Source organism: Xyrauchen texanus, chromosome 39 (assembly GCF_025860055.1).
Source record: "Xyrauchen texanus isolate HMW12.3.18 chromosome 39, RBS_HiC_50CHRs, whole genome shotgun sequence".
In the NCBI taxonomy this organism is placed as follows: Eukaryota; Metazoa; Chordata; class Actinopteri; order Cypriniformes; family Catostomidae; genus Xyrauchen; species Xyrauchen texanus.
This window is the reverse complement of record NC_068314.1, coordinates 8,265,450-8,292,261: the sequence shown is the minus strand read 5'-3', so window position 1 is coordinate 8,292,261 and position 26,812 is coordinate 8,265,450. Positions and strand designations below refer to the sequence as shown.

Below are 26,812 nucleotides of genomic sequence, written 5' to 3'. Positions count from 1 at the left end.
AATCCGTTCACAATTTAGCATCTAAAATGTCTTAGCATGATGTTGCACAAATTTGGTGCCAGTCACATGAATCCCCCAGGAGTATTTAAAAGCTCTGAGCCTGAGATTTTCAGAAAATCCGAAATGGCTGACTTCCTGTTGGGTGTAGCTAATGACAGCATGAAAGTGGTTCGGCTTTCTGAGAAATATATATGTACCAATTTTGGTGACTGTAAGTGAAAATGGGTGTGCTACAGAGCGCCATCCCTAATGGCCAACGACTCTGATGTGTGTGCAAAATGTCGAGAGTTTTCATGCATGTTAAGTACCCCAAAAGTACAGAAAACCTTGAAAAATAATAATAATCCTTAGAAGAACAATAGGTCCTCTTGGGCCCTAAAAAGAAACTTCCATACATTAATTTATGATCAATTCGAGCGAAAGCACAATACAAGATTTTAAGAAAAGATGAGTTTCATATGAGAAGCAAGGTTTATTGTAAATGTGTTTTAAAAGTACTGAATTTTGGGTGAGAGCATTTCCATTACAGCGCTAATCTATTAGGAAAGAATATGCAGAACTGCAGATTAATAATCAGCCTTGATTACCATCCACCTACCACGTTCACAGATTTGAACAAACATTTCTAATAAATGTAATTCTTCATTAACTACTTAATTTCATGCTGCAAGGCTTCTCACTATTAACACCATACAATAACACCAAACACAAGCTTGTTGTGCAATTTATGTGCAAAAGAGTTATGTGAACAGATGGTTATGTGAACAGATAGTTAAAATGAACACAAACAGTATATAATTACACAGTTTTACATAAAAATGACATACAATATAAAAAAAAAACAGTTTGTTCAGTATTTCTCTATAGATACAGTCTATCAGGTAGGCAGTATGACGATCTCCTGCATGGTGCATTGGTATTGTGCATTTATTATATTAGATATAATTATATTTTTAAAAAGTACTTTTGCACTCTTCAGAAGTTATAACCCACAAATACCCTATTTTAGCTGCTGTTGCCTCATTTTGTGGGCTAAAAAAAAAGTTCTGTTTGTACAAATATAATGCATGGAATTTAGAGCACACAAAATAACATCATGACAACAAGTCATTATTTGAAATAGTAAATGTCCATTTGAATCTAGAACAAGAATACCTTGTTATCTGACATGAGTTTTGGTTACACTTTCTTCTGGTCTTTGGACACCGAATGCTGTGATGAAAATGTTTACTACTATGATGATGAAGACGAGCGCTGTGACAATGTTCTCTAGTAGATTCAGTATGTAGTGTTTACTTGTGTCGTTCAGATTCCACTTCACTGTAGAATAAAAAGCAATAACAACAACTGTTTAATTCTGCAATACTGTACAGAGTGACCTCACAAGTTTTAAATTAGTCTTATTTAATATAAATAAATGTAAGTGCAATTGGAGGGTTAAACCCATTTAACACTTTGGTTTGGTTCTGTAAAACAGGTGTCTAGCACATCACCACACACTTACTTTCAAGTTCAAAAGAACTTTCATAAGGTAAAAAATAATCCCTCAATACTACAGATTAACCCAATTATCCAAATTACGTCTTATTAGAATCATTGTTCTTGTACAACTGAAATCTTAAAGGGAGAGTTCAGCCGAAAATAATCATTTTATCATTTACTCAACCTCATATTGTTCCAAACCCTGTATGACTTTCTTCTGTGGTACACAAAAGGAGATGTTAGGCAAAGTGTTAGTCTCAGTCGCCATACACTTTCATTGTATAAAGTGAATGGTGACTGAAATAACATTCTACCTAACAACCCCTTTTGTATTCCATGGAAGAAAGGAAGTTATACGGGGTTCTAACAATTCAAGGGTGATTGAATGATGGCAGATTTTTCATTTTCTGGGAGAACAGATTGTAGTGGAAAGCACACAGAGCTGTGTTTCAGGAAATACCAGACAGTTAATGAATGTAAGAAACAGTGGTTAGGGGGCAGGTGCTTTCCAAAGTTGAGAAGAGCGACAATAAGAGGGAACATATTTCTCAAATTGGGGCAATCAGTGCTCATGTGATTAACATAATTTCATGAATTGACAAAGTGGATTAAAATAAAAAACATAAGAAATACCAATGTGATGCAATATTATTTGCGTGTTGGTACTTGTTTGCAGTGAATCATATTAGTTTGCAAACATGCTCATGAGATTTTATTTCACACTCTGCAGTTATAGGTATGCTCAGAATAGCACACACTACTCAATTTTTAATCTGTGACTATTTTTGCAGTATGCTGTATCTATACAGTGCACAGTATTGAATTTGACTTTGTGCACGGAATACCAGGATGACCTACTGCATTTGGCAAAATGTGCAAAATACAACCAGAGCACTCAGTGTGACATATTGGATCCAACAATGCAATACTCAACTTGACTTCCAATGTCACAAATAAACCGTGTTTTTTCATCTCTTCTTTGACATCATTATTTAATCAATCCACTAAATGTTAAAGGATTAAACCCCCATAAAATATTTATTCATTTACATAAAATTCAAGTTAATGGTGACCAAAATTTTGAAGCTCCAAAAAGCATGTAAAAGCAGCATAAAAGTAATCCTTGTAATTTCAGTTGTTTAATCAATGTCTTCTGAAGTGATCTAATTGGTTTTGGGTGAGAACAGACCAAAATATAACTGTATATTCACTGTATGTTTTTCTGTTGCAGTCTCTAGGCACAATCATGATTTCAAGCTTGATTACTCTTCCTAGTGCTTGATGCATGCACAGAGTGCTAGATGGCGCTAGGAAGTGTAATCGAGCTTGAAATCAAAATCGCCAAGGAGACTGCTGATGTCAAGATTTATAGTGAAAAAGTTATATCCAAAACCATTTGGATCACTTCAGAAGACATGGATTAAACCATTGAAGTCTTATGGATTTTTATGCTGCCGTTATGTGCTTTTTGGAGCTTAAACGTTTTTGTCACCATTCACTTGCATTTTATAGACCTACAGAGCTATTTTTCTAAAAATATTCTTTTGTGTTCTGCTGAAGAAGAAAGTCATACACATCTGGCATGGCATGAGGGTAAGTAAATGATGAGAGAATTTGTATTTTTGGGTGAACTATTCCTTTAAGACTATTCTATACCTTTTTTTTTTTTTTTTACAAATAAATGGATCAAATCACAAAATAACTAATTATTTCCAAGATGTTAACTTGATAACACTGGCTGAATTAAACATGCAACATAGTGAGGTCTTGACAACTACATTTGAGGTGAACTATCTCTTTAACCACATAATAGTTTCCCAGCCACAGGCTTCAGATTTGGGAATCAGAAAAATTTAAAACATAATTAAATATATAGAGATTTGATGCATTTTATAAATTCTATGGATCATAGATTTTTGGGTATACATCTTTTTTCACATACATGTTTGTGTAAAGTATCCCTTTAAAACATACCTGTCAACATTTGGTTTTCAAAATCCGGGAGATTTTTTTTGGGGATTGTTATGAGCCTACCTCTTCATGCTGTAAGAGGTAGGCTCATGCTGTTAAGTGTACTGCACGTGTTAAGTGTATTATTTACATTGCAATACCCATAAATGAAAACATAACTTAATTTATTAATATTTCTTAATTTTTTTATTTGTCATTTTATTACAACAAAACATCACAGTTTTTAACACTGGTACAAACACATAACACTGTGGTACAAACTAATTTAACATTTATTTACAGTTCATTCCTTGAGCATCAATAACTGTCTCTCTTTTGTAAACATAAGTACAGTATGTTTTGTAAACATGAATATGTGCTCACTTTTTTTTTTTGAAGTGTTGTAATTGTATGTGGCAGATTTTGCTGCTCTCAGTGCCCTCTTGGACGGAGTGTATTTTGAAACCAAACCGGTGTGGTTTATTTTGCAGGATAGGAGAGAGCAAAGAGTGCTGTTATTCATGCTCATGCGATTTTCTGTAACTCTCTGTCTGTCCTTTCGTGATGAAGGATGAGATCGCCTGTGTGCCCTTACTTGCCTCTTCTGCGCGATGGTGCCGCTGTGTTTTAATGTGCTGGCTAATGTCATTTTTCCCGCCGTGGCCTACATTAAAATCAATGCGACATACCTTACAAAAAGCGTGGAGGTTGTCTATATGACTGGGTAAGATGCACGTACATTGTTGCGTCCAACATTGTTGAAATTTACAATTGTACTTCAGTTTCTTTGCGGGGACACCGCCTTCACCTGCCACCATGTCTATCGGCTCGCTTTTCGGGTTAAACGACTGCGCAACTGGGTTATACTAGGTTGCCAGGTTGAGGTGACAAATGGGTTGAAATTGTAAATGGTGTGTGGATTGTGTGAATATAATGCATTTAATACAATCTGGCAACTGATCAACATTAGACAAACATATTGGTCTGATTAATAATAATAATCGGCGATTATTCATAAAGGAGTTTGGGCCATGCAAATTACGGGAGTTTCCCGGGAGAAATAACAAACCGGGAGGGGTCCGGGAGATAGGGCTAAAAAACGGGAGAAACCCGGGAAAAACGGGAGTGTTGACAGATATGCTTTAAAAGTGTAGAGCTTCTCTCACCTAAGAAGATGAGTAAAACCCCCACGATGATCTGAAGGGTGAGAGAGATGCTGATGAGGGTGATGAGAGGAATGTAGAAGGAGAAACCGGGACCCAGCTCTAGGATGGTCTTCAGCTGGGACGCGTTGGCCATCAATAGTGCTATATCCAGCATGCTCTCTGCTGCACTCTTTTTATTGGCATAATGGTTCATGTTAATTTGGGTGTTCCTTGACCAGCTGCTCGGCCGAGGATGCTAAACACAAGCAAGCAAGCCCAAACATACAAAATCATTTTACTTATTACATCCATGGGAACGAGACAAGGTAATACCAACACCTTAATAAGCACATAAGCAACAGGCAATTTTTACAGCATTACACAAACAGAGAAAGAGAGCTATGTTAACAAATCAGTTTTATTTTATGGTTAATGTAATTTACCCAACTAGGACATGTTCCTAGGACCTTTTACTGAACAAAAAAAATATATTAATGTTGTCCAAACACGAATGGATGAAATTAATGAAATCTTTTCGTTTATAATTAAGTTAAATTAAGTTCACTTGGTTTTCTAGAATTTGTTTCGTAAATTGAACAAGGGAATATTTAATAAGCCTAATGATATTAAAAGTTAATTGGTTTGGGGTATAAATCTGGGTAATTTCTGTTCTCAGTTTCAAAAGGAACTTGCAATGAGTTCTGTTTTTACTAAAGGATGTTTGTGGTGAATGAGGAAGAGGCGAGTGGTCAGTTGACCCTGACACAATTTCCTTTATTCTATTGTAAACACAACTATAGGACACTGGAATCACTAGATGGGTTTTTACAAACCTCTGTAACATAGAAACATTAAATGCGGAATTAACTTCTCTGAAATTTTCTTCCCTTTATTCATTAATTAACCGATTATTACCTCAAAAGTGAACTTAAGTACACTTATCCATTTAAAGCAGATTTTTGGGGAAATTTTTCTGACTTCCTCTCATGTTCTGAAAACAAGAGCACTTTGAGGCACTGAGGTCACTGTATTGCAATGGTCAAATGTGTAAGACATTGCAAACAGTTCTAGAAAAATTCAATGGGGTTCCTCTTCACATAGTGCCAAGAAAAACACTGTAAACCAAGGCCTGTTGTGGCTTACAGCTTTTATTAAACTGTGGCTGAAGCAGTATGATAAAAGCCACCACTGTTCAATAAAGTTACATTCAATAATAATAATCAAAATATAATTTAAAACGAATATTCCATGTTCAATGCAAGTCAAGCTCAAATATTTTAGACTTGTCCCTCCTTTACTTTAAAACAGCAAAAATCAGGGTTACAGTGAGGCACTTACAATGGAAGTGAATGGGGTCAATCCATAAATCTTAAAATGCTTACTTTTTCAAAAGTATAGCCACAAGACTTAAACAATATAAGTTTTAACAAGATTTTAGTGTGATAAAATAGCTTTCTAATCTTTTGTGTGTAGTTGTTAATTTTACAACTCTGTTGCCATGATGGCATAACACTGTAAAGGCTAAAATCTGACCCAATTCACTTCAATTGTATGTGCCTCCGTGTAACCTACATTTGTGCTTTTTTTTTTTTTTTTTTTTAAAGAAACGGAGGGACGCGTCAAAATTAATTTTGTGGTAATCAATATTAAAGGAATATTTCTCCCAAAAATGATCATTCTGTCATCCTTTTCTCAACCTTATGCTGTCTCAAACTCGTACTTACTTTCTTCTTCGGAGCACAAAAAAAGAAGACTGTGTTCCGGAAACAATGCACTCTGCACATGCGTCAAGCGCAAGGAAGTGTAATCACGCTTTAAATCATGATCTACCGAGTAGACTGCGGATGTCAAGATTTGTAGCGACAACAGACTTACATTTTGATGTTTTTCTCACCCAAAACTGATCATATCCCTTTAGAAGACATGGATTACACCACTCCAGTTGTATGGATAACCTTTGTGCTGCCTTTATGTCCTTTTTTGACCTTCAAGTTTTGGACCTGATTGATTTGCATTGTATGGAAATAAACACATCCTGTTTCTCCACCAAAATAACTTAATTTGTGTTCTGCAGAAGAAATAAAGTCATACAAATTTTAGACAGCATAAAGATAGGTAAATATTTAAAGAATTATAATTTTTGGGTGGAATATTCCTTTAAACCACAAATGCTATTGATTGAGCTTTACTTGTATTGAACCGGAGTATTCCTTTGACGTCAGGGAGCAAAACAACTCTGCGCTGTATCGCCACCAATTGCGCTGGTTTTGTTAACTGCAGTGGGTCCTGACACGTGATCCAAAGCTCAGATTTTATTGTTTGGGGCATTTCATCACCTGTAAGGATGCATTCAACACACTCGCAGTAAAAAAACCAAACAAACCTTGTTTGTCGGTGTGCAAATCTTCGCTCCTAATCTTTGCATTCTAAAATGGCTAAAGTAAACTTTCCTGCATGCCGTTGGGCAACTATACGCAAGATGTAAATTGTCATCAGCAGAGTATGCGTGGAACTTAACAAGTGTCGGCACATGTGCCTGGTGTTGACTGTGCTAAAAGATTATTACAAAGCAGTAGTAACAGGGCTCCACACTAACAAAATGACTTAGAAGCCATTGGCTCCTGAACTGAAACATTAAGAGCCAAATGGCTGTTTTTAGTCGCCAAATCACAGAATTGCTCGATTTAGATTACTGTTCAAAAGATAGAAGGCAGAAGAAGGAAGACAGCTGATAACCCATTAATCAGAGGTTTAACATACAGTATATAGAGTTGATAAGATAATTTTGCGTTTCCCTTTTGCCTCATAAATGTTCACATCTCTTTCATAATTTCGTTTTTTTTTTTTTTCATTTAGTACCAACCTTCAATATCTACATTACAGATATTTACATAAAGTATAGTATGCATATAGTGGTGTATTGACTTCTTGAGTTTTAATTAATATTTGTGCCTTGTGTAATAGTTAATGGAATAGTTTACCCAAAAATGGAAATTCTTTCATCATTTACTCATTAGCCATCACAGAAGTGCATGACTTTCTTCTGCTGAACACAAATGATGGTTTTAAGGGGATTATCTCAGCTCTGTAGGTCCATACAATGCAAGTGAATGGGTGCCAACTGCCAAGGTTTTGAAGCTAATAAAAAAAAATCACATAAGTCACCATGAAAGTAATCCATAAGACTCAAGTGGTTGAATCAATGTCTTCAGAAGAGATATGATAGGTGTGGGTGAGAAACAGATAAATATTTAAGTCCTTTTATGCAAGAAATTCTAGCATAAAATGTCTTAAATATTTATCTTTCTCACCCACACCTATTATATCACTAAAGATATGGATGAAAACACCAGAGTCATATGAATTACTTTTATGCTGTCTTTATGTGCTTTTTGGAGCGTCAAAATTTTGGCACCCTTTCACTTGCCTTGTCTGGACCTACAGAGCTGAAATATTCTTCTAAAAATCATAATTTGTGTTCTGGAGAAGAAAGAAAGTCATACACTAAATTATGCAAATTTTCATTTTTGGGTGAACTATTCCTCAGTTGTCAAAAGCTGGATCTCATATATATAAATTGTTTACAAATATTGCCTTAGTCTTGATTTACTGTTAAGAGATGGCCCAGACACAGAGACTACAAGAGTGTAAATTTAATTCAATCCCAGATGCAGTTTATTTTACTACTCCAGTTCCAATCAATAATTACTGATGAACTCACTGATGGCTGATTTGCTGAGAAATTGAATCTCATTAAAAATCTGAACTCTTGAGTTCAAACCCTTAGTTCTTTTCTGGTGATTCATGAAAAAGACCCAGTTCAAAAGAGTAATTTGTTTACAACACTCTCGCATTTGGTTTGTTGTTGCGCACAGCTGTGAGCACATCACAACAGACAAGGTGAAAAGCGGCAAGACACACTGCCGTCCTAAAGATGTATTCAATAACTCAATAGATGATATCTGATGAAACCACATATGAACACACACAACCCGACAGATTTTAAATTATTGTCACAATCAATTATTTTTGGTTGCATTTGCGACCATTTTAAGTCACAGTCTGGAGCCCTGCATAGTGTGCATGCATTGAACGTCAAAGGCTGAGCACTCAAAAAAACTAAGTATACCCATGCCTTAAGTCAAATTAATTTGGACTTCAAACATTCTTGAGTCCTTATAGTCCATCAGTTATGGAGCTCACATTATTCTCTTTGCTGGTCACGAAGGGGCATTTGAATGAATTGTTATCTCAAGAAATCCCTCTCTCCATTTAAACAAGACAATCCATCGACTGTCATGCGATCCATGAGATTATACCTTTCTGAGACCATTAAGAGGAAGAATTCTGTATGCCTTTCACTAATTCACCTCTGTGAAAACAAGTGCATTATTCTTTTCAGAGGTCAGGCTGCAGGTGTAAGCATGCTCTTATGTCCTTTTGGTGTTACATTATTAAGTCTGTAAGCACTCTACAGCTGGGCAGCACACTTATGCCTTCAGTGTTAACAAAGAATTAATGAAATCCCCTAGACTAAAGTTTATGAGCTGGTAGAATAAGTGCCCTATATTTAGTTAAGACTGGCAACACACTCACATTTTCTCCAGGCTTTTCAGTGTCTAAGTGAGGTGTTAACTTTGGGAATTGTTCAATCCAACTGTCCAACAGAAAAACACTTGTGCTTATGCTGGAAGTGTCAAAAAAAGAGTGGAAAGCCTCCCTTACAATCTTTTAACATACAGGCGCTGATATCTATATGTAACGTAGTTCAAGGGAAAGGAGGAGGTGAGAACCGGCTTGACAATGTAAATAATATTTTTAATTAACAACTTAAACAAAAGACAAACACACACATATGACGGACATGTCCGTAAACGATCTCTCTCTCCCGCACGATCCTCTGCAGCCGACCTTTATCCCTCTCGGAGGCTTGATTAGCCTAATACAGGACCGGATGTGTAGGATCACGACCCGGCCCCGCCCTCCGACCTGCCACACTATACAACACTCTTCCAGTAGAGAGCAGAACCACTTATCTGAACGTAACAGCTTTAGATCTCTTCCCCTATCTACATCCTGCTATGTATCTATGTAGGTAATTTATGTGAAAAACAAAAGGTAATGTGCTCTCCAACAGGATATGCAAGAACATATCTACAAATTACACTTAATACACTAAACTAATGCATCCTTTAAATAACCAGAGGCATGGCATCCAGTGCAGCAATATTTCAGAGCTGTGATGTATATAAACTAAAAACTGTTTTCATCAGTCCATACCATCACTATGTTAATATTGTAAATATTTAAGGAATAACTAGCATCAGACCATTATCATTATCAATTATTCCATTTATACCATAAGTATGTCTATTTATCTCAAGCCATTTTTCAAGTTATAAACTCTGAAACGCTGTTGTAAAATTACCTATTTGTGCCACCAATTAAGTCACTGTTTCTAATTTTTTAAGTGTTAATAACTCAAACGATGGAGGACTAACTTGAATTATTTAATATTGGTGCATTTAAGTAGTAGTTGTTAATAATTCAGAGGTTTTAGCTCTTTTGTAGTATTATGAATGATATTTTGTTGCAAATCGTTTTTTCGTTCAGCTGTTATTGTATAATCTAAATTTGAGCCTGTTCAACTAGAATTATTAAGTAGAAACATAATACTTTCAGTGCATTCATAAAGTATTCAGACCCCTTAATCTTTTCACATTTTGTTATGCTAAAACACTTTTAATTATTTTAGTTTTCACATCAATCTACACTCCATACCCCATAATGACAAAGCAAAAACCTGATTTTTTATAACTTTTAAAATGTATTAAAAAGAAAAAACTGAAATATCACATTGATCGAAGTATTCAGACCCTTGACTTAGTACTTAGTTGAAGCACCTTTGGCAGTGATAACAGCCTCAAGTCTATTTAGGTATGATGCGACAATCTTTGCACACCTGGTCATGGGGATTTTCTGCCATTCTTCTCTGCAGATCCTCTCAAGCTCTATCAGGTTGGATGTGGATTATCATTGGACAGCCATTTTCAGGTCTCTCCAGAGATGTTCGATTGGGTTCAAGTCAATTGCGCAGGTGATGAGCGGTGTCTGGTTTCCTCCAGACATGATGCTTGGAATTTAGGCCAAACAGTTCAATCTTCATTTCATCAGAGCAGAACATTTTGTTTCTCACAGTCTGAGAGTCCTTTAGGTGCTTTTTTGCAAATTCCAAGTGGGATTTCATGTGTCTTACACTAAGAAGTGGCTTCCGTCTGGCCACTCACTCACTCTGCCATAAAGCCCAGACCAGTGGAGTGTTGCAGTGATGGCTGTCCTTCTGTAAGTTTCTCCCATCTCCACAGATGATCTCTGGAGCTCAACCAGAGTGACCATCGGGTTCTTGGACATCTCTCTTACCATGTCCCTTTTCCCCTGATTGCTCAGCTCTAGGAAAAGTCCTGGTTGTTCCAAACTTCTTCCATTTAAGAATTATGGAGGTCACTGTGCTCTTGGGAACCTTCAATGCAGCCGAAATGTTTTTGTAGCCTTACCCAGATCTGTGCCTACACACAATCCTGTCTCTGATTTGCATTTTCAGCAGTGAGACCTTATATAGACAGGTGCGTGCCTTTCCAAATCATGTCCAATAAATTTAATTTGCCACAGATGGACTCCAATCCAAGTGTAGAAACATCTCAAAGATGATTCGGAGAAATGGGATGCACCCGAGCAAAATTTCAGGTGTCACAGCAAAGGGTCTAAATACTTTTTTTAAATACCTTTTTAATACATTTTCAAAGTAATCAAAATAATTTTTTTACTTTGTCATTATGGGGAATGGAGTGTAGATTGATGTGAAAAATAAATAATTTAAAGCATTTTAGCATAAGGCTGCAACATAACAAAATGTGAAAAAATGAAGGGGTCTGAATACTTTATGAATGGACAGTAAATAGTAAATCTGAGTTAATCCAACTTGCATTTAGTTAATTCTATACGAACACCATGTTAAGTGAACTTAATTACAAATGTTTTGGAGACACCATTACTCAATTTAATTAAGGGTACGTGTTTACTCATTCATCCGAGTAAAGTCAACTTATTTTGGGTTTTCCGCATGGAAAGTTCTTCATAGCCATGCACTTATAAAACAATTCATCAAAACCTAGGACCATCTTCCAGCCAATTAGAATCAAGAATTAAACAATAATATCAATAAATGTGAAAGCTCTGTTTCCTGTAGCCTGGAAAACTAAAATTTAACAGTGTCAACACCAAGAGATGTGTAAAATTGTGTAGCTGACCCCAATTCTAGCTAGCCAAACAATGCATGTTTAAAAACCTAATCTCATCTTTAAGTTCCCATCATAGACTGAAGTGTACATCATGGGTTTTGCAGTCTATGATATAAAAAAAATATATAATTATATAATTATATCTAGAGAGTTCCCTAACCCAGTCTTTCCAAACCACTGTGCGTCTACTACAACACTAGTGTGATGTGAAAGATTGTCAGGTGTGCCGTGGAAAATTATCAAATTCCACAACATAAATATGCATGAAAAAAAAAAAAATATATAAATTTCAGGGATCCAGACTTTTGTGATTGTGAAGAGCAATGATTAATGTGCAAAAGTGAGTTCCCTTATCGAGAGGTCTCTCCTATTGCGTAAGTAGCTTACGCTATGGGAAAACTCCGTTTCTCGAGAAATATTGAAGTCTTTATGTAAAACGCATCGCAGCTGCACAGCAGACAGTGATGAGCGAGGCAGCTCGGTCATTGGCTGTGCTGCGGCAACTGCTCGAACCAATGACGGGGCGATTTAGAACGCGCCACCAATGGGGGCGCCCGCTTCAGCGCCATAGCCTGCTGAAATTAGCATATGAGGGCTATATAATGAGCATCCCGTCATTCCGGTTCTTTAGATTTAATCTCCTTCAGCGAAGACCTTCTCTCGCTGGATCCTCCGGATTGTTGGAGTCTTTCGCCGCTGAAAAGCTACAGCGGGACTGCTAAGAGGACGCCGCACCTTCAGCCACCTTTGAAGCCTTCTGCTACGCCATCCGGCGCGCGATCGCATATCCTTTTACTAAGCAAATCCTTTTACTGCAAGCTCGCCCCGCGACGCTTTTTAAGTGAAAGAGTGATGTTTCTAAGGCGTTGTTTCAGATGCCTTCAGCCTGCGCCTCGTGCAGAGGCCCTCTTCCTGACGGGGATCATCACATCATTTGCACTCGCTGCCTGGGACCAGACCACGCAGAAGCTGCACTCATTCTGGGCGGATGCCCGAACGCGACTCACTGGGCCTCGCCGAGCTGGCGCCGCTTTGCCGCTTTCACCGCTAGCGAGCCGGTTGCCACCGTGCTGCCACCTCTGTTCGAGCCGCAGAAGAAAAGCGCCGCCACAGAGGCTGCCAGAGCACGTAGACTTCGGTGACGCCACGCCGGCTCAGTCCCCGTGCTTCACCGCTACCAGAGATCTCCCGCCGCCCACAAGAGCGGACCAGCACCCCTCCAACAGAGCGGTGAGTCTCGCCTCGCTCGGGCGCCAGGGATGACGATGGAAAGGATGACATTCTTTCTATTGACGCTGCATCCAACGACTGGCCGGGCTCGTTCGACCCGCGCCATCGACATCAGCGGACACGCAGCCGGCACCAGCATGGAAGAGACCGCCTCAGCAGCAGCGAGCAAAACGTGTAAAACTTAACCCAGTCCCCTTACAGGCGGCTGGAAATGTCTGTACAGCAGTCGATGGGCCAGTCACAGAACTCGCTCACCTGCACTCAAACGCCGTGTTAACGGCAACACACAGAAAACACAAAAATAATTTTCTGCCTGTGTCACTAAGGGGGTCACGTGTCCACGCTAAAGTGCGCACTCCCACTTATCAATACTGTCCAAACAGTGCCAAATACTTCCCCAGCTCCAGCTGGAGGACCCATAAATGTAAATCGTGTGCCTACTGTCATGTATGCACCACTACACACAAGCACTGTTCCCACAGTTATAAACGCTTCCCCAGTAAAAGCGGGAAGTACTATAAATATAGCGCGCGTGACTGCTGTCATGCACGCACCCCTACACACACATACCCATACAGTTTCACACAGCTCTCTAAATGCCGCAAGCATCACAGATGCAATGCGCGAGCTAAGAAACTCCCCGCTAAATGCGGAAAGCTTTATGTGGCGCACGTGCCTACCACAGTATGCACCCCCACCCATAAGCGCTGCCCATACAGTTCCAAACAGAGCCGCGAGCATCACAGATGCGACGCGCGGGCCAAGAAACTCCCCGCTAAGAGCGGGAAGCTTTATGGAAGTGGCGCGCGTGCCTATGTATGCACCCCCACCCGTAAACACTGTAGTTTCTAACATTTCTCCGGCTCTTTCTGCAGAGCATTACGGAGATAACGCGCGTGCCTGTAATCTCACACGCACTCAACAAAGCTGCTCAGCGCGCGCACGCGCCTCTGAGAGCTGTAAGCTCAGTGTAGAACATTAGAACATTACCCAGTCCCCTTACAGGCGGTTGGAAATGTCTATACAGCAGTCAATGGGCCAGTCATAAAACTCGCTCACCTGAAAGCAAACGCCGTTTTCACGGCGACACACAGAAATCACCAAAAGAGTCATTTTCTGCCTGTGTCACTAAGGGTTCACATGTCCACACTAAAGTGCGCATTCCCACATATCAATACTGTCCAAACAGTGCCAAACACCTCCCCAGCTCAGGCTGGATGTCTCAAATATGTAGATCGTGTGCCTATTGTCATGTATGCACCACTACACACAAGCACTGTTCCCACAGTTATAAACACTTCCCCAGTAAAAACGGGAAGTGCTATAAGTGTAGCTGCGGTGCCTGCTGTATTGCACGCACCCCTACACACAGCTACCCACACAGTTTCAAACAGCTATGCCGCAAACATCACAGATGTAATGCGCGAGCTAAGAAACTCCCCGCTAAATGCGGAAAGCTTTATGAACGTGGCGCGCGTGCCCATAATGATGAATGCACCCCCACTTCAAAACACTGTTCATACAGTTTCAAGCCTCATGCTGTCAGCATTTCGGAAATAGCGCATGTGCCTGTACTCTCACACGCACCTCTGCACTCAATACAGCTGCTCAGCGCGCACCTGCGCCTCTGAGAGCCGTAGATTCTGTGTTAGCACAAAGCGATTTGCCGGCGGGGCCCATACGTCACTGCGACACACCCCCAGCCGGCATTCAGCCCATATCTGTGCAAGCAGAAGCCTGGGAAAAAATCCCCGACATGCCGAAATGGGTTTTTGAACATAATAAAACATGGATACTCACTTCAATTCGCTCACAGACCACCCCGCTTTTCAGCGGTGGTCGAGACGAAAGTGAGGAAAGATGTGTCACATGTTCTACGCACCGAGGTGCTCAAACTGATAGAGAAGGGCTCTATAGAAACTGTTCCTCCCTCTTTGAGCGAGGCGGGTTTTTACAGCCGCTATTTTCTCGTCCCGAAAAGGACGGTGGCCTTCGCCCCATCCTGGATCTCAGACATCTGAACAAAGCGCTAATGATTCGCTCGCTCAGAATGTTAACAACCAAACATCCTCGCGCAAGTTCGCCCGGGATTGGTTTCTATCAGTGGATTTGAAAGACGCTTACTTTCACATCCCGATAGCGCTCATCACAGGCCCTTTCTGAGATTCGCTCGAGGGACAGTCATACCAGTACACAGTACTACCATTCGCCTATCATTGGCCCCCGTACATTCACGAAATGTATGAATGCAGCACTTTCCCCTGAGACAGCGGGAGTGCGGATACTGAATTACCTCGACGATTGGCTAATCATAGCACAATCAGAGGTTCAGTTAATGACACACAGATCTTGGACTATCAGCCATTTACAATGCCTGGGTCTGAGAATAAATTTTGCAAAGAGCGTGCTATCCCCCAGCCAGAATATTTCTTTTCTGGGAATAGTGCTAGACTCAGTGCAGATGACAGCGTGCCTCTCATCGGAGCGCGCTTTATTCGACGCCTTGCAACATCGTTCAGAACGGCGCAAGACGCTCGTCAAACGATTTCAGAGAATGCTCGGCCTCATGGCCTCGGCATCAGCTGTACTCCAGCTAGGATTGTTGCACATGCGTCCTCTCCAGCTGGCTCAAGAGCCACGTCCCCACTCACGCCGTGGCGCTCAGGCCACTTTTTGATCAGAGCGAATCACGGCTGTATAAAAGCCCTGACGCCCTGGAAAGCCATAAAATGGTATCAAACCGGCGAGTCTGGGCGTGAATACGCTGGAGAAAAATTATCACGACAGATGCCTCCAAAATAGGATGGGGGCCCTTTATGAGGGCAGGCCTGTTTCCGGTTTTTGGTAAAACCCGAAAAGCTCTACACATAAACTGTCTGGAAATGAAAGCGTCGCCTTGGCTCTCAGAGCCCTGCTTCCGTACCTGCAAAGCGAACACGCCCTGGTCCGAACGGACATGACGGTAGTTTCAGTATTTAAATCGCCAAGGTGGACTCAGGTCGAGCTCCCTGCACTCTATGGCCAGGGAGCTCATTCTATGGTCACAACACCACCTGCGCCGCTAAGAGCGGCGACGCGTGCCAGGCGCCCTGAACCAAGGAGCGGACATGCTATCCAGAGACAAAGTTCTCCCAGGAGAATGGTCTCTCCACCCTCTGACGGTTCAGTGGTTATGGCGAACCTTTGGCGAGGCGGAGGTTCGCCTCCAAGGAAAACGCCAGACTGCCCTCTCTTCTCAAAGCACGGACGCTTCGCCCAAGTTTGGCCGAGCCGCCTCTTGTATGCTTTTCCCCGATCGCGATGCTGCCTCAGGTCATCAGTCGGCTCAGGGAGGTGAAATGTGCAGTGCTCCTGGTAGCCCCACTCTGGAAAAACCAGACGTGGTTTCCAGAGCTGGTACAGATGATGCAATCTGCCCCATGGCCGATTCCGCTGAGGCAAGACCTCCTTGGACAGGCCAGCGGGATGATTCTTCATCCCCGCCCGATCTGTGGGCCCTCCATGCATGGCTCCCTCAACGGGTTCCCGAGAACCTCCCCAGTGGAGTTCTGAAAACCATTGCTGAGGCACGAGCCCCCTACGAGGCCTTGTATGCCCAAAAGTGGAAAGTGTTCAGTGACTGGTGTGATACCAAGAGCTTGAACCCCAAAACGTCGCGAGATACCGAGCGTACTCGCTTTTTGCAGGAGCTGCTGGAGGCGGGCCGCACACCCTCCACGCTCAAAGTCTATGTGGCTGCCATAGCGGCGTCACACAGTCCTGATAAAGGACATTCATTAGGAAAAACGATCTGATCGTTCGTTTCCTAAGAGGCTTAGGAGGATGAACCCTCCTCGCCCACCTTCGGTGCCGATCTGGGACCTGGCCACGGTCCTGGACGCACTCAAAGGTGCCCCGCTCGAACCTCTCCGAACCGTGCACCTCAAGCAGCTCTGCTCAAAACCACGCTCTTGCTGGCACTCGCTTCAGTTAAAAGAGTGGGCGACCTGCACGCGCTGCTTGCCTGGAATTTGGACCTAACGACTGCAGAGTTGTCCTTAGGCCAAAGCACGGGTATATTCCTAAGGTGCTCTCCACTCCCTTCAGAGCACAGGTGATATCTCTGGCAGCTCTATCGTCCTCAGCAGACGAAGGCGACGCAAATTTACTCTGCCCGGTCAGGGCGCTCAGAGTATATTTGGAACGTTCTGCCCTGTCCAGACAGACGGAACAATTATTCGTATGCTTTGGCGGCCGAACTAAGGGTCTCGCTGTTTCAAAGCAACAAATATCGTGCTGGATAGTGGATGCTATAGCGCTAGCTTATGAAGCCAAGGGCCTTCAATGCCCTTTAGGCGTCAGAGCTCACTCTACGAGGAGCATGGCCTCCTCGTGGGCAGGGTCGAGTGGGACACCCATTTAAGATATTTGTGCAGCGGCAGGCTGGGCCTCGCCTTCGACATTTATCAGGTTTTATAACCTACAGGTCCCCTCACTACATTCCAACATTCTATCAGTCTGACTGTGGAATGAGCTGGAGTATGTACATGCTGGGCATTATCTCCTCCCTTATAAGGTCCGTCTCTGACCGACTTAAGAGGGTTTATTATGCATACCAGTACACAAAAAACTCAGTACATAAGATGTGTACTTGTGTTTGTACAAGGAGCACCCCACCTTGTAGGTAAGGGCGCCCTGTCATACCCCACTAAATAGCTCGTCTCTGGCCGGCTCGTGGAATAATCACTTTGCTTTAAGGCTCAGGCACCTGCCTCTGGCTTTATACAGCGAAGTCAGCATGCACGGCGTTTTACATGGGGTTCCCATAGCGTAAGCTACTTACGCAATAGGAGAGACCTCTCGATAAGGGAACGACTCGGTTACTAACGTAACCTCGGTTCCCTGAGAGAGGGAACGACTATTGCGTAAGCTGCCGTGCCTGTGCTTGGTCAGTCGCTTCAGTCGATTGAACCTAAAGAACCGGAATGACGGGATGCTCATTATATAGCCCTCATATGCTAATTTCAGCAGGCTATGAGCGCGCGAAAGCGGGGTGCGCCCCCATTGGTGGAGTACTAAGCAACAAGAAATATTTAAAAACTGTCCAAATTTGTGGAGACATTGAATGCTTCATAGTTTCTTTTAATTAAATATAACCTTATTGTTTATGAATATCAGAGACCCCAGTTAGCCTATTGAACTAATTTAAATTCACCAAGAAAACGCTTAGACCTGAACATAAACTAGTCCTTTTATTACTTTCTGCTATCAAAGCAAGTGCAAGCTTATTTTCTCTCTTCCAGAAACATGGTTTCAATGTTTATTGTGCATACCTCCTGCTTTTTTTACGTGGCAAACTCGTAAAATCGCCCCTCTGTGACGCTTTCGGCAACTGTTGTCATGTGGGGGCGGTGCAGTGCTTGACGCTGGCGTTGAACGGATCGTTGACGCCTCGACTTAACTCATGAAATGCGCTTTACAATGACGAAACAACATTATTGAAACTAAAAATGATTATTATTATAAAAGCCATGCTCGGCTATAGGCTGCTGTAGGTACATGATTCTGTAGATCTGCTTTGTGTTTATAATTATCAAGTAGCCATGCAGGTTTTAATAAAGGAGAAGATAAGGACATTATTGAAACTCACTATTATTAGACTATTATTGTTGTCTTTTTGGATGAAAAATAATGCTAAGACTGAAGGAAGACTATAGATCTGCTTTGTTCTTTTAATGCTTAAACACTATGAAGTCTGTTGTTAGATTCAGTTATGAATGACTCAAAATGATTCACTGACTCACTCATAGCACATAAGACACTCAGTGGTGACACTTCCATAAGGGGTCACTGAACTAATCAGTTAATAAAATTGAACAAATTTGTGAAACAGAAGCAAGCCTCACAAGTATACTCTTTATTTTGCAGCTAATTCTGCACAATTGTAAACTTGAATCACTAAAATAGCTGGAATTGGTGCTTTTAGTTTATTCTTTAAAAAAAATATCCCCAGAAAAAATGTTCACGTACCAGTGATTATCTTACCTTTTTCGCCCCTCATGAGTTTGCATCCCTGTAATGTGTTGTGGCATTGCAAGAACAAATCTACAAATTAGAAAAGAAGCAAATTTGTTGTTTTTTGATTACCCGTTTATCGCTCTTGCCACCTGTGTCCTCACACAGCATAGCCTCTATGTGTCTTTTTGCTTTTTTTGCATAGCCGAATTTCAAACATTACATGTAAACATGCTACTAAGATGGACAGAAAACATGGACAAGTTATTGAAAAGGAAAAATATCCGGTGAATGTCGGGGAGTGCAGTGAAGGGTTTGATCCGGAGGCAGGGTCTGTTGATCGCACTTGTTCCCACCGCTTTTACCTGCTATTGTAATATTGTAGTAACCATATTTTTTGGTAGAAACCATAGTTTTAATGCAATTAACCATGGACTTACTATAGTAATATGTTGTTAACATAATAACATTGGTTAATTTTGTGGTTACTATAAATTTACAAAGAATACCATGGTGAAACCATGGTTACTGTAGTAAAACCAAGGTTATTTTTCCAAGGTAAGGTTAAGGTTAGATTTAGGGGTAGGGGTTAATGTAGTGTGTATGTGGGACTCTAAATAAACACAATAAACACACTGCAGTGATGCCCATATACTGTATGTTACTATTTAATAAATATGGGTGCAAATATTATTTGACACTATATTCACCAGGGTGCAATTAGTACCTACCATTCTTTGCATCAGGGTTGGGGTGCAAATAATATCTGCCACTATTTGCACTGGGGTGTAAATAATATAATTATTTGCACCCTTGCTTTTTTTTTCTTTTTTTAAGCAATTAGTATTTTTTTTTTTTTTTTTTTTATCCCCCCAATTTGGAATGCCCAATTCCCACTACTTTGAAGGTCCTCGTGGTGGTGCGGTTAGTCACCTCAATCTGGGTGCCAGAAGACAAGACTCAGTTGCTGAGACTTTCAGTCCACGCATCTCATGTGGTTCGCTGCGCTGTTTCCGGAGAATTACATCATTTGGAGGCTCATGCTACTCTCCGTGATCCACGCACAACTTACCAAGTGCCCCATTGAGAGCGAGAACCCCTAATCACGACCACGAGGAGGTTACCCCATGTGACTCTGAGTCAGGGATGGATTACTGACCGGGCCAATGGGGCCAGGGCCCAGGGGCCCTTGACTAGTTAATTATATAATTGTTTATGGGTTTTCGAGCGGGGGGAATCGCCAAACTAGATCGCGTAACCTTAAAGCCCAGGGCCCCTCGTGGCAGTCAAGGGCCCCTGGGCTTTAAGGTTGTCTTACTTCTGTCTCACTGCCCTCCGTTACTTATAATATAAACAAACATCCCAGACGGTCGAAAGCAGCTTCGATGCAATCACGGTATGCGATTCAATGGGCCATCCAGTTTGGCGATCCCCCCCGTCAAAAACCCATCAACAATGAAAATGACTCAACAACTTTGGCCATGAAAACGAAGTCATAATCGTTTGCAAGTCATAATCCATCCCTGGTGGTAGTCAGCATCAATACTCTCTAAGCTACCCAGGCCCCCACACTTTGTATTTTTGAAATACTTATTTTGCTATGCCGCAAGGCTATTTATGGACTGGTTGCACTTGAATTAGAATTAGACTATAATATTATTGTAATTGGCAATTATACAACTATAATGGTTGAAAAAGGTTAAAAACTTAACATATTTTTATTTACCATTATACTTTCAATCAGAAATCCTATATTGAATAAAAACTTAATTTCCATGCTTTTTGTCAACAAATGCCACAATAACTTTGGTCTCTTCTCTAATATAGTTTCTGTTGTGCCACCGTAGAAACTAAAAATACATTTTGTAAGTGGCTCTTGATGTTAATGCAAGGCAATTTGTAAATTTGAGCTGGAACAGGTGAAGCGGAATATGAGTGAGTGTTTTGTTGAAAAACTTTGTAGTTTGAACTGCTTTTGTATAGGGAAAGCTTTCGTGTTTACAAGTGACACCTAATGGACTCGTTGCCACTTCTGTCTCTCTGCCGTACGTTACTTATAATATAAACAAACATCCCAGACGGTCGAAAGCAGCTTCGATGCAATCACGGTATGCGATTCAATGGGCCATCAAAAAACATCAGTAGTTTCTTTCCTAGCCAAGTGCCTAGAATGCATTACAGCGTGGGAGTAACGATCGAGAAAATCATAACAATTTCATCAAATTGTGTATAGTAGGTGACCTGGGGAGCCTCATTCCTATAGTGACCACAATGAGACAGCCTTCAGCCCCAACATTATAAGCCAGGCCAGCAATCGTATTCTGGCAGCCGCAAAGGTTTTCATGTAGCCTACATCCACAAACGGATAGGAGCATACGCGGATCAACTTGGCACTAACGTCCCATAGGCGTACAGTATGTGTATGTTTCGTTTTGTTATCATTGTGAGACTGTTTCAAGCACCACTCACCTCCCCTGTATCGCCACTGGTCGCAATTCCATTCAGTTCCATCGCTTCGGAAGCCATAGCCGTTTCTTTGATTGAATCTTACACTCCGTAAAATTCTGAGTTTGAATACGTCTGTGGCGCTCTTGTGGATGAAAAGTAAAGATAAGGGGCTGGACAAACGAACAGCCAATCACTGCAGCCGTGATACTCTTTGTTGTAAACCCTACCCGCCGAAAGTCCACTGGCTAATACCACAAAGTTCATGCTCTTATCAGTGTTGATATTTGTTATTTACAATACTCTCGCATGATCATTGCTAATGTATATATGCATGTGTATTCAATTTAAAGTTTTAACATCAAAATGAGCTGGTGGCATTGTTATTGTGGAAATAGGCCCTACCTTTGGAAAAAAGATGCGCAAGCTTGTTCGAGATGGTTTTCTGACCACGAAAAAAAAAAAAAAAAAGAATGGAACTGACCTTACTCATATCTTCGTTTCAACGGCGAGATTTGTATTCGAAGGAAGCCTGAACCGTCAGTTCCTTCCTGAGCCTAAGTCTTAATTTTTTTTTCTCTATTCAAAATTTTTTTTTTCTCTCTTCAAATTTTTTTTTTTTAATCTCTCTTCAAAAAAAATTTTTTTCCTCTTCAAATTTTTTTTTCTCTTCAAATTATTTTTTTTTTTCTCTCTTCAATAATTTTTTTTTTTTCTCTTCAAAAACCCATGCGGTTCAGGGCTTCTGTAGTCTAAACATGAGCAAGACAGTTACGCCAATGTAAAATGCTCATCCAAAACAAATTGGTTACCATGAAAGTCTGCACATGACACATAGCATTAAATAACAGAAAGCATTAAAAGCATAAGATTATATGTTTACTGATAGTGGCACCTGGTGGCCAAGGTTGGTACCGCATTTCTTTTTTAGAAAAACAACTTTTTTGAAGAGAGAAAAAGACATTTTGAAGAGATTTTTTTTTTTTTTTGAAGATTAAAAAAAAATTGAAGAGAGAATTTTTTTATTTTTATTGTTAAACATGTTAAAAATACTTTCTCTGAAAAATCTAAATATCTTATGCATTTATGCATATTGTTTCTAAAACAAGTTAAATCAAATTGATCTTGTTTTAAGGATTTTTAGATATTTTTACAGGAGAACAAAAATGATTATCAATTATACGAATTTTGCCCTAAAAAAAAGTCGAAATACAATCTTGAGAATAAACTCATTAAATATCGAGAATAAAGTCGTTGTGTTTCGAGAAAAAACTCGTTAAGTTTAATCTCGCATTATAATGACTTTATTCTCGATATTTAATGAGTTTATTCTCAAGATTGTATTTCGACTTTTTTCTCGAAATTTAACGAGTATAATCTCGCATTATAATGACTTTATTCTCGATATTTAATGAGTTTATTCTCAAGATTGTATTTCGACTTTTTTCTCGAAATTTAACGAGTTTATTCTCGCATTATAATGACTTTAATCTCGATATTTAATAAGTTTATTCTCAAAATTGTATTTCGACTTTTTTCTCGAAATTTAACGAGTTTAATCTCGCATTATAGTGATTTAAATCTCGATATGGTTTTATTTTTTTTATTATTGCTTGGCCCTAATCCTCTTCCGTAAATATCAAAGATATTACTAGAAAATATATATATATATATATACATATATATACATATATATATATATGATCCAACGTGAATTTTCTTGATAAAAAAAAAAATATAGGCTATAATTTTGCCTGGTAACGTGCATGTAAAATGGCTATTTTAGCTTAGCATAAAGCTGACAATTTACACAAGGTATATTTGTATTTCTTCTGCTCCAAACTTACTCCAACCTTACTCTGTCTGATCGTATGAATGTAACACATCATAAGAAAGTGTTTCAATGCTGTTCACTTTGGATCGCATCATTATATATGTATAAATGTTTCCATCTGAAAGGACTAAATATTGAATGAAAGAAAAGGACAATAAAATGTAAAGTAATCTCTTCAGTAATCAAAATACTTTTTGAATGTAACTATTCTAAATACCAATTATTTAAATTGTAACTGTAGTAGTTACAGTACAGTTAGGACCTACTTATATTTTGTATTTGTAATCCTGTTACGTGTATTCCGTTACTCCCCAGCCCGTGACCATGCCATTAAATATTCATCATTCTTCACAAAGTCATGCGGAAAGCCTACATAATATAGGGATAGTCTAGAGTAAGATACGTTGTGAATAAATATTATTTAAGATATTTTAATCTGTGTAAGTGAACCTCCTTCACATTAAGACTGCAATACAAATTTACCATAATGAATCCTTATTATGCACCCTATGTTCCATTCTTTAACCCAGTTTTTCTCAACCAGGGGAGTCAGGACCCGCTATAGGGGGCCTCAGCACACTTCCAGGGGGGCCTCAATATCTATTAATATTACTTAAAATATGATAGGTTATTATAATTTTTATATAATTATTATAATTCAACTTACTGTAAATGCTATATATATATAAATTCCCTTCAACAGCTTTTTATGAAGAATATACAGTTCTAGACATTTCTGGAATCACAAGTTTTAAGGAAATATCTAAGGGGGGGCTACTGATATTTCCTCCGACAATGGGGGGCTTTGGAGTCAAAAAGGTTGAGAACCACTGCTTTCACTGCACGAAAAGTCCTGGGCGGACCCACCAAGCGTTCCGTGGGGTCCATGATGACCCGTAAGGAGGAAAAGGTTACCGCCTAAAACAGACGCTTGTATTGGACGCACATTGTTTCTAGCGCAGGAGGATGTCAGTGTTAAAAGCGCATCAGCACTGGTACAGAAACTAAGCCTTCGCGACTATATCATAACGTGCAAGGAATCTTTAGGGAGGTGTCGGGACCGTATTATCCGAGATGAGGAGAACAATGTCGCAGTGAGCAAATAATCTGATCAACGCTTCTGCACCGGGCTGTGGATTTCATGTCCCGGACAAACGTTGACATTTATAAGAACCAAGGGTAGCCTACTCGGTTTTAAAAACAACGACGTGGCGGTTTGATGAAAGTACATGCTGTCTCAGAGATAATTCATAAAATGTGTGTTATAGCCTACATTTCGAGCTAGCAATAGAATAGAAACGAACAGCTGCACACTTTATAGTTTTATGACGGATTAAGCAACGCGACAGCCTCTGTGAACTACCCAACATGGTGAGTTAGTAAGAGATAGAATATTCATATCAGTTTCGTATTGGAAAAATTGACTGGGATGGTGTTTTTAAACGATTCTGAAGTACATTTTTGACATGGGTTTGTATTATTGTTAAAATAAAATTCAAGGGAGCTTGCATCGTGCTTGAATTGGGTGCCCTTGCACACTTAATTGACATTTAAAAACGAACTCTATCAATGATTCGACTAGGCTATAATTCATATTTGATATCATATATACAAGAAGAATTTAGCATTCGGTTCTCAAATGATGCCAAACTGCGTCAGTGCAGATTGGCATTGCAGGTGCGTCCTTTCAAGGAGGACCATGCAAACGGCTGAATGTCACAGATAAGTGTTCAGCTATTGACGGGTCATGGAAAACCTGACTCGATCCGACTCTGAGAAGCAGCCTTTGCGCTTAGCGGTTCCTCCAGTCCCCTCCAAAAAGACCGGAATTTATGAAAATTGTCACGAACAGCCCATTTACACGGACACCGTTGCAGCGCTCAGAGGGGCCAGTGATCCTACCGCATACCCCCTATCGGATTACCGAAGGCTGGTCCGGCAGAGATTTATACGCAGAAGTTTGTGGTTCTCTGAGTCAGAGGATCAAGAACTCGAAGTTCTCGAGTGTGACAACACCGGCAGCAGTCCCATTAAAAGCGCGCATCCGCGGAGCGCACAGACAGCGGTCCAGAGGAGCTCAAACGCAGAGAGTCAGGTGGTACGAGGGGATGGCGACGACGAGAACTTGGGAAAAGAGCGAGAGGCACGCGAGGCCGAGCAAAAACACGATGCTGAGCCGTCTGATAGCGAAAAGCGTGTGGGTAAAGCTGGGAGCGACGAGAACGAGGAAGAGGCCGAAATGAAGGCGGTATCCACCTCTCCAGGTGGACGCTTTCTCAAGTTTGATATAGAGCTTGGCAGAGGGTCCTTCAAAACGGTCTACAAGGGCCTGGACACTGAGACGTGGGTGGAGGTGGCATGGTGTGAACTTCAGGTAAGACAAATACAATCACAAGATATCTTGTACTCAATTTTGACCAGTGGTGTTTAAAATTTCACCTAAATGCATATAGGCCTCTGGATGGAATCTAGGACTTTTCCTTAAAGTTGGCGGTTTTCCCTAAATGTTCTTAACCCATGTGACAATAAAAAAAAGTTACTCTGAGGTCCTTAGAGGACAAAAATATTGTGTAAAAAACTGCCATAATAATATTATATATTAATATTATTTTCCACTTTCAAAAAAAAAAAAAAAATTCCATATAAAAAATGCTATGAGGGATTATCACAATCTGGGATATGTTAATGATTAGCAACAACATTGATTTTGATGCATTATTATTTTTTGTGCAGTGTAAAATAAAAAAAACAGGACCTTAGAGGAGAAAAACGTCTGCCATAAAAATATTATATATTAATATTATTAGATTTTTTTTAACAAACTACCAAACATTCATTCATACAATAGGATAAAAACATGTATATTCTCCATAGGCTAACCATGAGAAAAATGGCATCATATGGTGGAAAATATATATATAAAAAAATTTTGAAGCCAGGGCTCCAGAATCAAAGCATAATATCATAGAATTCATGATTTTATGCTTTAATGGCACTGGGATCAAAAATTGCCATGTTAATGTTTTTCAATAGGGACATTTTTATCCTTAGGGTCCTGAGGGTAACTCATTGTACACAGTGCATTATAGATGTATTATAGGAACTGAGGGTGAAATATAAAAATTCCCCCCAAAATACACACCTTTGGCCAAATTTATGCCATTGTTATCAACACAGCCAAAATGATCGAAAAAACAAAAATGAAAAAGACCAAAATTTCCAGGGTTAAACAAGCTTTACCTGTTGTATTTCTAACCATTGTGCCAAAAATTCTTTTTAAATAAATGTCAACACAGAACTGTCATTTAACCAACAAACCTACCTTGGCCAAGCAGGAAATAAGTAAAAAGTGTCCTTCTGTGTATGATCACTTGATTTTATCAAAGAAGGCTATATTATCAGATTTATTGATCCAGTTCCTATTTAAAATGCTT

The 26,812-nt window shown here is 40.1% G+C and overlaps 2 protein-coding genes across 3 annotated transcripts in view; one reads left to right on the top strand and one right to left on the bottom strand.

Annotated features, from left to right (window-relative positions):
• Nucleotides 1-1,157: 1,157 nt before the first annotated feature.
• LOC127632470 (ninjurin-1) lies at nucleotides 1,158-22,094 on the bottom strand. 2 transcript variants are annotated; one of them, XM_052111053.1, is made up of 5 exons: nucleotides 22,029-22,094; nucleotides 21,569-21,689; nucleotides 19,130-19,189; nucleotides 4,599-4,833; nucleotides 1,158-1,320 (listed from the first exon to the last, which is right to left on the bottom strand). In XM_052111053.1, the coding sequence occupies exons 4-5, from the start codon at nucleotides 4,789-4,791 to the stop codon at nucleotides 1,160-1,162; spliced, it is 354 nt and encodes a 117-aa protein (XP_051967013.1). In that variant the 5' UTR covers nucleotides 4,792-4,833; nucleotides 19,130-19,189; nucleotides 21,569-21,689; nucleotides 22,029-22,094; the 3' UTR covers nucleotides 1,158-1,159. The 2 variants fall into 2 exon arrangements, with proteins under 2 accessions (XP_051967013.1, XP_051967012.1); XM_052111052.1 differs by lacking the exons at nucleotides 19,130-19,189; nucleotides 22,029-22,094.
• A 3,031-nt stretch (nucleotides 22,095-25,125) lies between these two features.
• LOC127632467 (serine/threonine-protein kinase WNK2-like) overlaps nucleotides 25,126-26,812 on the top strand; it is a 66,677-nt gene continuing 64,990 nt past the window's right edge. Inside the window, exon 1 of the mRNA XM_052111048.1 lies at nucleotides 25,126-25,752. Coding sequence (XP_051967008.1) covers nucleotides 25,126-25,752 — 627 coding nt within the window. The remainder of the gene's footprint in view (nucleotides 25,753-26,812) is intronic.

Excerpts from the sequence above, each read along its gene's own strand:
- LOC127632470 (XM_052111052.1), bottom strand. The coding sequence starts at position 21,625 with ATGGCTTCCGAAGCGATGGAACTGAATGGAATTGCGACCAGTGGCGAT. Across the intron at positions 4,834-21,568 it reads CCAGTGGCGATACAGGGGAG|CATCCTCGGCCGAGCAGCTG; the intron begins GTGAGTGGTGCT and ends GCTTGTGTTTAG. Across the intron at positions 1,321-4,598 it reads GGTTTTACTCATCTTCTTAG|TGAAGTGGAATCTGAACGAC; the intron begins GTGAGAGAAGCT and ends TTTATTCTACAG.